General features: G+C 41.0%; 1 protein-coding gene across 4 annotated transcripts in view; it reads left to right on the top strand.

Annotated features, from left to right (window-relative positions):
• LOC121928001 (rho GTPase-activating protein 39-like) overlaps window positions 1-12,359 on the top strand; it is a 132,284-nt gene that overhangs the window by 6,015 nt on the left and 113,910 nt on the right. The window contains exon 1 of one of the 4 annotated variants that reach the window (XM_042462162.1): window positions 1,340-1,365. The exons of the other annotated variants lie outside the window; for them this stretch is intronic. Coding sequence (XP_042318096.1) covers window positions 1,355-1,365 — 11 coding nt within the window. The 5' untranslated portion in view covers window positions 1,340-1,354. Of the gene's footprint in view, window positions 1-1,339; window positions 1,366-12,359 lie in introns of those variants that run through there. 4 annotated transcript variants of the gene reach the window in all.

Raw genomic sequence — 12,359 nt, 5'->3', positions numbered from 1 at the left:
AAAAAAAAAAAAACCCTACAATTTCCCAGGATTCCCTGGCACTGAGCCAGGGCAGTTAAAGCTGGCTCAAACTGGATTATTTCTGCAGTATGTTTTGGACTTTTTGTTGCTGTTGTTAGCCCCCTTTGGGTTAGTTAGTCTTGACTCATGGCAACCCTCTGGACGGACTAGACATCTCCAAGACTCCCTATTTTCTACTGCTCTGCTTAGTTCTTGTAAATTCATACTCGTGACCTCCTTAATAGAGTCCATCCATCTAGCACAGTGGCTCCCAAACTTTAGGCCACTAAATGTTTTGGACTTCAGCCTCCAGAATTCCTGATTGTTGGCCAAACTGGATGGGGCTTCTGGGAGCTGAAGTCCAAAACAACTGGGGGGGACATAGTTTGGGAAACACTGATCTAGCATGCGGCCTTCCTCTCTTTTTGCTTCCCTCCACCTTTCCTAGCATTATCCCCCATCCCCAGGGATCTTTTCCTTCTCAGGATGTGTCCAAAGTACAACAACAGCCTCAGCTTTGTCGCCTTGACTTCCAAGTTCCAGGGAGATTTCTGGCTTGATCTGCTCTGGGACCCATTGGCTTGTCTTTTTGGCTGTCCATTGAATGCTCTTCCCCAGCGCTACATCTCCAACGAACTGATTTCCTTTCCGTCTTCAAAAATGGACGAGAGAAGGCTGAAAGGGAGGACTGGCTCAGTGCTAGAGATGGCTCTGGTGCCACAACAAACTACAATTCCCAGGATTGCCTAGCACTGAGTCAGGACAGTTAAAGCGGTCTCAAGCTGGATTATTTCTGCAGTGTGTTTAGGGCCCAAGTTATGGAATGCTGTGGAATGTTCTGTATGCATTACCTGACATTCATTTCACATTTAAATATCATTTTAACCTCTTGTAAAAGTAACGAGAGAACTTTTGGACAGAGTCTCGCACTGCGGAAATAACCCAGTTTGACACCGCTTTAATGGTCGCCACTCCATGGTCATGATTTATTTATTGATTTAATGCTGGGGATTTCTTGGGAACAACTGTAACTTTTGTGAGACGTTGACTAAGACTCCCTTCGCCAGGGCCCTCACTTTCTGGACTTAAAAGCACAATCGCCCAGGATTTCGAGGCCTTTCATGGCTGACTTTGTGTGGCTCTGCTTCTGAGGCCTTTCCCCGCCAGAGGGCCTGAGGGAAGCAGGGCCCTGTTCCTAGTCTAGGGCTCCTCCAGACGAAAGGAGGGAGGCGGCAGGGATCAGGTTTCATATCCTGATCCTGGCTGGAGAGAGAGAGAGAGAGAGAGAGAGAGCCACACTGCTCTCAGAGAGAAGGGCACCCAGGAGGAGGAGGAGGAGGAGGAGGAGGGCGCCATGGCGGAGAGGTAAGGGTTGCTGCGAGGGAAGGGAGCTCTCAGGGATACTTTGGGACAGGGCCTCTTCTTGGCTTCTCCTTCTCCTCCTCAGGCTGGCGGCTACCTGTTGAGGCGGGTGGGGCTCAGGGCTGGGCCTGGGAGAGACAGAGGCAGAGAGAGGGAGCTTCAGACGCCATTCCATGCTGCTTTCACTCTCGGGGAAGGAGGGAAGAAAGGTGTGCATCCATACTGGAGAAATAACCCGCTTTGGCACCGCTTTAACTCTTTGTCTGGCTCTTTGCTATGGAATTCTGGGAGTTGGAGTTTGTTGTGGGGCCTTTAGGCTCCAACACTGGATTGCTTCCTGCAGTGTGTTTTGGACCAGCTTCCTCTCGTCCATTTTGAGCATCTCCAAAACACACTGCAGAAATAATCCACTTTGAGACCACTTTAACTGCCCTGAGAATCCTGGGAATTGTAGTTTTATTGTGGCACCAGAGCTCTCTCTGACAGAGAAGGCTCAGTGTCTCACCAAACTACAGTCCCCAGGATCCCTTAGCATTGAGCCAGGGCAGTTAAAGCGGTCTCAGACTGGATTATTTCTTCAGTCTAAATCGTGTAAATTACGGCATGTTGTAAATGTATTACCTGGAATTCATTTCGTGTTTAAATATGGTTGAACCTCTCAGTGTAAAAAGTTGTTAAGTGAACTTTGGATAGAGTATTGCATGATCACCAGGTATACTTTCTTCGGCTACATCCACTTTAACAGCCACTGCTCCATGCAACTGAATTCTGGGAATTGTAGTTTGTTGTGGCCAATGAGCTCTTGTGAGAGAGAAAGCTAAATCTCTCACAGAATGTTCCATTCCCAGCATTCCATAGTGTTGAGCTGCAGCGGTGTCAAACTACATTTATTCTGCAGTGCGGATGCAGCCAAAGAGGGACTCCAAACCTAACCCAAATCTTGTTGCTCCCATGATGAATACTTTCCCCACAACAAACTACAATTCCCAGAATTCCATAACATGGAGCTGTGGCAGTTAAAGCGGTGTTAAAACAAATTATTCCAACAGTGTGGATGCAGCCCTCGACTATTCTAAAACAGAGACCTGGGAGGACAAAGAACAGGCAAAAGTGCTTGTTGAGGGAGAAATCCTGGTGTGTTGTTGTGGTGGTTCAAGAACAGAGAGAGGTCCAAAACACACTGCAGAAATAATCCAGTTTGAGGCTGCTTTAACTGCCCTGGTTCAATGCTAGGGAATTCTGGTAACTGTAGTTTTGTGAAAGATTTAGCTTTCTCTGTCAGAAAGGCAAACCGCCTCAGAAGAAACTTGCCAAGGAGCCCCCGTTATAGGTTCCATTCACAGAAATGACTTGAAGGCACACAACAACAACAACATTCATGCAGAACTATTACTTCAGTGCCGTGGATATGGGGAGAAAGAAGGGATGAATCATGTATGGTTTGGGTTTGAGATTATACTCTTGCACATGGCCAATAACCACCTATTGCTGCCATCCATAGTTGTGGTAACAAACACTGTTTAGAGTTCCTGTTTCATGGAGAATCATGCACTGAAAGGCAGTCAAGAGTATGCCTTTGTATCACTATTCATTCAATACACACTCTGCTTTTGAGCATGGCAGGACGGATGTGCTTTGCAATTGTGAGTATTGTTGTTTTTGTGCCTTCAAGTCATTTCTGATTTACAGCAACCCTGAGGCAACCCTATCATAGTTTTTGTTGTATGCCTTGAAGTTGTTCCTCATAGTGGCTGTAGGGTAAACCTGTCACAGGATTTTCTTAGCAAGTTTCTTCAGAGGGAGTTTGCCATTGCCATCCTCTGAGGCTGAGAGAGTCTGACTCACCCAAGGTCACCCAGTGGGTTTCCATGGCTGAATTAGGATTTGAACCCTGTTTGCCAGAGTCCTAGTCCAATGCTGAAATCACTGGCCCACGCTGGCTCTTTCAATAGTAAGTATCCAGCTCTTTAAAAATACATAGCTATTAAATATGTGGTAGAATTCAGAGATATATTAGTCTGTAGAATTAGTATCTGGAGAGATCTTGTAGCACCATTGAGGCAGAGAGTGCATCCACACTGCAGAAATAGTCCGGCTTGACTCCGCTTTAGATGCCTTGGCTCCATTCTATGGGATTCTGGGAATGGTAGTTTGTTGTGGATCAAAGCAGGGTCAAACCAGATTATTTCTGCAGTGTGGATGCAGCATTACTGAAAGAGGGAGGTTGGTAGCATGAGCTTTCGTAGACTTAAGTCTACTTCCTGAAATGCTATTAAATATTTGTCCAATTCCCAGCATGGCCATGAAACCCACTCTGTGACCTTGGTCAAGTCACACTCTCTCAGCCTCAGGTGAAGGTAAATATCCTCTGAATAAATCTTCCCAAGAAAACGCCAATGATAGGTTTGCCTTAGAGGGTCACATAATTCAGAAACAACTTGGAGGCACACAACACACACAGTTACTTCAGAGTTCAGCCATGCCATGCTTGATTAACCCACACAGTGGGGTGTCGTGCTCCCACCATGGCCCCTATTTCTCATTGGCATTTCATTTCCCCTTTGCTTAATGGGAGGAATCTTTCTTCCAGGTTTCCATTTTGACTAGCACTGTGAAGATTTTAGAAAGTATGTACATCACAGTGGGTTCCAAACTCCATTGTGTGAAGTCTGTATGTATGTCATCCATTAGTTGTCGCTTGTATAGCTGCGCCATGAGAAATGTATCAATGAATGTAGGAATCTCATTTGGTTCTTTGCTTTTTAGGGCAGGATATATGAATGGTCCTTTGCAAATCTGGCTGTTTTAATCAAGAGATTATTATTTCTTTGCCTGATCAGCCAGTGGCCTTTCACGTCTCTCTTTTAGTACTATATTGGCTGTTTTGGTTTGGGTGAAGGAGTAAACAGACAACCTGATACTTTTAGTTGGAATGAATTTCTATTTTTGGAAGTTACGTTTTATGTTTATGTAGTGTAACATAGTTCAGAGTCTAGCATGAATAAGCTTGCATTACACCAATAGGAGCTGATGTAAATAAAAAGGTAGGTGCTTAGCCTTTATTAAATTCTTGGAGAACCCTGGAACAATTAACTTTTGTGCTGTAACTGTGATTTCTGTTCACACAAAACAACAGCTTTTAATAATGAAGTAGCTGGTTTTTCAGCTTAAAAGAGTCATGTGTAGAGTTGCCAGTATCCAACATTTTATGCCAAATAGGATTTTTTTTACATTTATTTCCCAAGAGAAGCCTCCCCCCATTATATTTTCCCCTGCAAGTCTTTTTTTAAAAACATCTTTATTGTAAGTTTAACGTAATTGTTTTAAAATAAAGAAAAAAAAAACAAAGACCATACACATTTCTCCTCCATTACCTGTTCACTCCGATATTCTGGTTTCAGCAAATCATTTTTATCTTCCCTTTTTTCTTCGTTGTTGCTACAACGTTAATCTTCTAAACCATCTCTGGTAATATAATTAATGAAATATCCCATTTATGTATGTGCATGTATATATATGTGTGTGTGTATGTACATATGTTCACCTGCATGTACTGTACCTACACTCCTGTTAAAAACTTCTTTAAGACATTCTTTAATTTTTTAATTAATAGCGCTATTTCTTACATTTCACATCCTTTAATCAGATTTTAAATCCTAAACAAAATTGTTGGGACAGACACTTAAGTACTTTTTTCAAGCCTTCTAAGTATGTATCTGTATGTTTGCTTTGTAAGGATCTTGTTGGTTTGTCCATTTCAGGTACATCCAATAATTTCACTAGCCAGTCAGTCCTCTGTCATTGCCTCTCCCTCCAAGTCTTAATACTCAAAAGTGGCATAATAAGTCCTAAATACTGTAAAGGCACTAGATCCTGTCTGATCTTGGAAACTAAGCAGGGTCAGCCCTGGTTAGTACTTGGATGGGAGACAAACAAATACCAAATCCTGTAGGCTGTATTTCAGAGGAAGAAACTGACAAAACCACCTCTGAATATTCCTTGACTAAGAAAATCCTACGAAATTCATGAGGTGTGAAGAGATATATACACAGTATGGCTTAAAGACTACTATTTAAGAAGTTATTCAGATCCAAAGCTCCTGTGGAACTTAGGCAGTTTTCTGGAATCTAGCCTAGCTAATAACACTTTTTTTCTAGAGCAGAAGTTCAGTTTGAGCATGCCATATTTCATTTGAACTTGATGGGATTTACTTCCATGTGACCTACTTCTTAGTCTGTGCATAGGATTGCAGCCTAACTAAATATATCAGTTCAGGCTGGTTCATATTACAGAAGTCTTCATGTACTTCTTTCAGGGATATCTTGCAGTCTTTCTGTGTGCTTTTCATCGATATACTGTAGTAGCTTTGTTTTGCCCACTCCCATACACAATTGTTACTTCCAAGGCAAAAGTTAAGGTCAGGTGTAAGTGGGTAAGAGAGTTTTGGAAATGTTGAAAACCAAACACTGTATTTGCTCTGCTTGATTCAACAACTGATATCTACAGCTCTGCTGTGACCTTCTTGAACTTGAACTCTTGCATAAATATAGTGGATAATGATTTTTCCCTTTATTTGCCTGTGTTATTAACAACCCTTATTATTTTGCATTTGGCTTTAGGCTGTGTGTCTAAGTTCATTTAACTGTAATATATTGGAAGTCATCTCTCCTAAAATAAGGTGGTAGTTTTGTTTGAGGGGGCTATCTTGTTTAAAATAATTTTTTTAAAAAGAGTTAGGAATGGCCCCATAGAGACAGGCCAAAATAAAGCTGCTTCGGGTCACTTTGGAGGTATGCTGTTTAAATGATGCATGCACACTAAGAGTCCGGAAGCCGCGCCAAAGCCACGATCCAGTCCTAAGGACTGGAGCGCAGCTTTGACCAACTTCTGGACTCTTAGTAAGCATGCACCATTTAAACAGCATACCTCCAAAGTGACTCGAAGCAGCTTTATTTTGGCCTGTCTGTATGGGTAAATGAAACTTCTAGAAGGGATGTAATAAATATGGAAATGTAAGAAACACCACTATGTACATAACAATATAAGTTATGGAATGTTCTGTATCTATTATCTGAAATTCCTTTCATACTTAAATATGGTGTAACCTGTCCATGTAAAAGTTATAAGTGAACTTTGGATACAGTATTGCATGATGCGCATGTAACTTTCTTTGGCTGCATCCTCACTTCAGAAATAATCCAGTTTGACACCACTTTAACTGCCATGGCTCAGTGCTGTGGAAATCTGTGAACTGTAATTTTGTTATGGAACAAGAGCCCTCTGCCAGAGAAGGCTAGATATCTCACAAAACTGCACTTCTCAGAATTCCATAGCATAGAGCTGTGGAAGTTAAAATGGTGTCAAACTGGATTATTTCTGCATTGTGGATGCAGCTTTATGAGGAAGATGTGGTATAAGAAAAAGTCTAAAAGAAAGACCAAATTAGGAGCCATGAAAGGTATTTGTAATAGATATTAATAGTGTGTAAGGGTTGTTATGAACAAAAAACAAAACAAAAAGGTGATCCTTTGTTTTTAAGAGTATAAAATGTATTAATTATCTAGATTTTTCTCCCCAAAAATGGTTTACTAGTAGAAATTGATTTTGGGTTAATTTTAAAACCCCACAGTGAGGTACTTTAGTATTCATTCTTCTGGCTTTAAGTCTTGCTTGATAGGAGAGTAACAGTAAACAAATAAACAAACACAGGACCTTATCACACTTGTGGAATCCCAAACAGAAATGGGATTTAAATTAGAATTAAGTTAGAAAAAACCTGCAAATGCGGGGGGTTTATCACACAGCGTTACTGCCAAAGTGAAATAATGGCCCTGGACAAACGGGCCCCGTAGCATGTCCTGGCGACGTGCTAGGGTTGCCTCAGGGTGCCGTTTCTAGACGCCCCACAACCCTAGGATGTCACCAGGATGTCACAGCTGTGCAGCGCCGCATACACGGCGCGCACAGCTGTGATGTCACTGCCGTGTGCCTTCTAAACAGGTGACGTCCACGTGCCGCCACATGCAGTTTGCGGCGGCACAAAAAGGAGCCGCTTTTTATCAGTCCTTTTGCTTCTGTGTAGCCGCACTGCGCAATTTGGATGCTGCGGCGCGGTTATGCAGAAAAGAGAGGCAGCCGCTGGTCTTTCTGGCGGTCTGTACCCCGCCAATGTGAAGATAAAGTGAAGGGAAAAGGGACAAAAACGGCATCTTTTTACTTTTGGGAAGTTCCGAAAGTAAAAAGCTGCCGTTTTTGTTCCTTTTGCCTTCGCGTTATCTTTGCGTTATTTCGCTTTAGCAGTAACATTGTGTGATAAACTTCCTGCATTTGTGGTATTTTTTTCTAATTTAAATCTATTTTAAATCCCATTTCTCGCTAGTATGATAGGTATATAGTTTGTTGAGTGCTTTCAATTGGCAGGAAGAGCCAAGCTTGAATGATTAAGCAGTGTAAACCAGAACAAATCAGAATTTTTACCAGTTCTGATATGTGAATTGAGCTTCTGTCTGCCCCTTCATGAATTGTTATTTTTTATGCATTAAAGGCCTGATTCACACTAACACTGGCTTCATTGCAGCACCAAATTAAAACATGGCTTTTTATTAAATCCTTTTGGATCTAGTAATTTTATTCATATTGTATAAGTAAACAATTTGACTGTTTTAAATTATTTTAGTTTGTTGGGTTATTTAATATATTTTTAGACTGTAAATTGTGTTTTACTATTTGAATTTTTAAATTCTTTGAAGCTGTACAAAATTATTGTATTGTCATCCTGACAGCTTCGAATACAAAAGTATAAATATTTTGAGTGGGGGAAAAAGAGTAGGTCAGTGTTCAATACAAGGATGGACACAGACTATCCTGAAAGAATAAAATTTCACCAGGTTTCTCTCACTCTTCACAAAAGAATTGTCTGTACTAATATTTTGCCATCTTTTTTGTCTTGTTCAAACATGAATAATAATAGTTTGCCTATCTTGGATTGGCAATAATTAAATATAGTTGGGGAGCTGATATAATAATAATAATAGTAGTAGTAGTAGTAATAATAATAATTTTTATTTATATACACTTTTCCAAAAGATCAAAGCGGTTTACACAGAATTATATTATATATATAATATGATATATTAGAGGAGCAATCTCTGGAGTTGGTGGAAGCATGATTTTAATCACGAGACACCTGTTCTTTGTTTTTAGTGTGAAAGCAGTCATGCCATGGTTATTTAAAAATGAAGTCTTGTTACTGCTGTGTCATGGGAGTTTCCACTCTGAGGCTAGCAGATTATGCTCACTGGTTATTACAGTACAATATTCTGATGATATGTGGTGGAAAGTGCTAAGTATCATAAAATGTCAGGTGCTTTTATACTTCACAATTTCTTTCTTTTAAAATCAGTTATCAGCATGGTGTAGTGGTTTTAGCGCTGGACTATGACTCTGATGATCAGGTTCAGTTTCCTGCATAGGAATTGATTTGATTCCCTGCTCAGCCATGGAAACCCACTGGGTGACCCTGGGTGAATCACATACTCTCATCCCCAGAAAACCCCATGATAGGTTTGCTGCAGAGTCACCATAAGCTGGAAATGACTTGAAGGTACACAACAACAACAACTACAAATACAAAATAAAGAAAAATCTGTGAGTATGTCTGAGCTGATAATTTTCTTATACTTTATGGTAATTTCTGCTAATAAAAATAGCAGTAATTGTGGGAGCCAGAGTTCTTTGTAAATACTGTACTATATGTCAAAAGGTGAGAAACACTGCTCATGTAATGAGACATTTTGACTCTCAGAATTAAGGAAGACGTCTTGCATAGTCTAAGCAAAATATTAGAGATGTTTTAAAAATAAACAAAAAGGTGAAGCAGTTTCTGTCGTTCCTTTTTGGATTGATGGCTGAGCAAATAATACAGCTGTATGCTCCTTGGATTTATTCCATGAGTGTGCACTAATACATTCTGTTTTCCTAAATCCTAATCTCTCTGTTGTCAGTAGTCCTTGCATGTTGTTATAAACGTAGCTTGCTCTTTAATCTGCTCTGTATGCAGTCATGTGGCGTTTACAGCTTGCCCACCTGTGCAGATCAGCAAATTGGAGGATTAAAGTGCCTTTTGTCCAACAAAAGGAACAAATGGACCATATTGTAAATATTTCTGAACAGCCTAAATGCAACAGAAGAATCACTGTTATAGTCTGAAGACTTTGGAGGAACTATTTATACCTTAGGCAGTAGAATTCTGTGTCTACTAAGAAGGGAAACCCCATTGATTTAAATAAGATTTATTTCCAGTTAAGTGGCCATAGTATTGCTTCCTAAGTGTCTCAAGATTTCTGAGGTAACTAGTTTTCAAATCTTCAAATGTATGTGAAGTCAAAGGCTTTCATGGCTGGCATCCATAGTTTTTTGTGGGTCTTTCGGACTATGAGGCCATGTTCTAGAAGACTTTATTCCTGATGTTTTGCCAGCAGCTGTGGCTAGCATCTTTCTCTGAAGATGCCAGCCAGAGATGCTGGCAAAACATCAGGAAGAAACTCTTCTAAAACATGGCCTCATAGCCCAAAAAACCCACAAAAAACTTCAGAATGTATTTCATATTTCAGAATGCTGTATATTTTTAACTTGTTAGCCATCCCGATTGTTCTCAGAGGGGCAGGATACAAATAAATTATTGTTATTATTATTATTATTATTATTATTATTATTATTATTATTATTATTATTATTATATTTAGGATCAACAGAAGTAGCAAATTGTCATAAAACATTATTTCTTAAATATCTTAAAATCCAGATATTTTGTCTGAGATTGGCATAGCCATTGCACTTTCTTCCTTGATCTTCCTTAGTAGTTGTTCCAGGTCTGGGAGGTTTTCTTCTAGTATTATGGTGCTATCAAATAGTTATTTTCATAATCTACTTCTTTTTTTTATGGAGCTTGTAGTACATTGAATACAATTGACACATAAAGCTGAAATTTGGCACAAAAGTAACTTGGGTAAATATTTCTTCCTTCCTTCCCATTTTAACTGAAAAAGCTCATATCATATCTTCAAGCCTTCACAGACCCCCTGTGAGTATATCATGGCCTCCTGCTGTGGGTCTGCGGACCACAGATTAAAAACTGGTATGCTAGACTATTAGTTTCTCTAAATCGAAGCAGACTGGCGACAAGGAGCGGCCTCTGGCCACTATTGGCTCGCGACTGCATGGCCTGCTCTCAAAGCGGGCTGCTTACAGTGGTCCCAAATGGGCCACCAGCAGGAGCAGATTAAATCTGTTCCTTTTTCTGGTGGTTTCAGGCCACCTTTGGCTGCCTCAGAGTGGCTTCCTGCCGCTTTGGGTACGTGTGTCATCTGAATGCCATGCCCCTGAAGTGGCCAGAAGCCGCTTCTTTGACCTGTCTGTTTTGGGTCTCAGTATCCTTTGTTCTGAGTTGCAGTGGATATCCAGGGTCTGACAGAGCTGTACTTGGAATGTTTAAACTGAATATGCTGATGGTTGAAGTCAGGATCTCTTGGATGCAAAACAAATGCTCTGCCATCAAGCAGCCTCATCCACTTTCTTCACATTTAATTTAGTTATTTTGTTTATAATGTTATTTTGCACATAATGTTGTCAGTTTAGGTGTAGAGAATATGCATGCTCCATTTAATATATAGTAGTAGGTGATACTGGTTCTACCTCCCTTTACTAACTGATGCCAAGGAGCTGTGGAAGTCCTGATTTATTGTTGGTATACTGTGATGTTTTGGATGTGGGTAAATAAATTGAAGCTCAGTTGAAATAGAAGTTCTATTGGCCAGTAGGAAAGTTAACCAGGTGTTAGGATTGCAGCCTGTCTTGGATGGCATTGCGGTTTCTCTCAAAGTTTAGGCTGTAGCAAAGAAGAGAGGGGTGGTTGGATCCTGCATTGTTTCTGGAAGGCCAGGTGGCAACCGTAGTCAGGAATGTCTTTGCACTAGCTATATCCTTTCTTAAGGTGGCCATAGTGATTCATGTCATGGGTGCTTTACAGAGCTCCCAAAAAAGGCGCTCTGCTGGCGCCCGTGTTTGCTGCGTGAGGGAGCCGCAGCAGACAAACCGCGCAGCTCCCCCACGCAGCAAAAAGAACCCACAAAAAGCGGGTTCTTCTTGCGGCGCAGTTGTGATGCCGCAAGGCACCAATGGCACACTTGCGGCATCACATCCGCACCGCGCTGTGCAGACGCTAAGTGTCCGTCACATCAAAATGGCGGCGCCCATGTGTATAGGGTGACGCCATTTTGATGTCCCCAGTACGTACTAGGGGTGAGACCTGATTGGACGCAGTGTCCTTGGCCAACCCCTAGTACGTACTGGGGGCGGAGCCAAAGCCCGTCTGGAATGGGCCTTAATTTCTTCCCAGTTAAGACTGTGTAATGTGCTCTGCATGGCCCTGCCCTTGAGGAGTGTTTGGAAGATACATCTAGTGTAAAAGTGTGCATTTTAGGAAATCATATATCACTGATCATACCCCAACTGCACTAGTGTCTAGTTCGCGTCTAGGCAAATTTCAAAGATTTGATTTACAAAACCCAAAATAGCTTTTTTGCCATTTAAAAGACTGCCTCTTCTCTTATGAGCCTATGCAAAATTTGTGATTCTCAGCAGAAGCCCTATTGTTTGTCTCACAACCATACAAAGCACAGTTTTCTCTGTAGTGGCTTCTCAGCTGTCGAACTTCTTCCCAAGAAAAGTAAGACTGGTGCTATCCCTCTTGAGACTGTGGGCAGATAGGATGTTAATATGTTGGATTACCATTGATCCTGAAGTCTTTTTTCTGTTTAGTTTTTTGTTTGTTTTGTATTGCCCCAGGGGACCTGGTAGGCTGAGAAGCAACAAACAAATGCCTTAAATAAGTATGTTTATTTTGAATTTTTGAAACAAACACATGTTATGTTGGCTTTGAAGCACATCTAAGTATATAAATATAGCTTCTTGGGAGTGAGTAGCTCCACAGCTAAAGA

Source organism: Sceloporus undulatus, chromosome 4 (assembly GCF_019175285.1).
Source record: "Sceloporus undulatus isolate JIND9_A2432 ecotype Alabama chromosome 4, SceUnd_v1.1, whole genome shotgun sequence".
NCBI lineage: Eukaryota > Metazoa > Chordata > Lepidosauria > Squamata > Phrynosomatidae > Sceloporus > Sceloporus undulatus.
The sequence above is the reverse complement of the archived record's forward strand: the minus strand, read 5'-3'. Positions and strand labels throughout refer to the sequence as shown.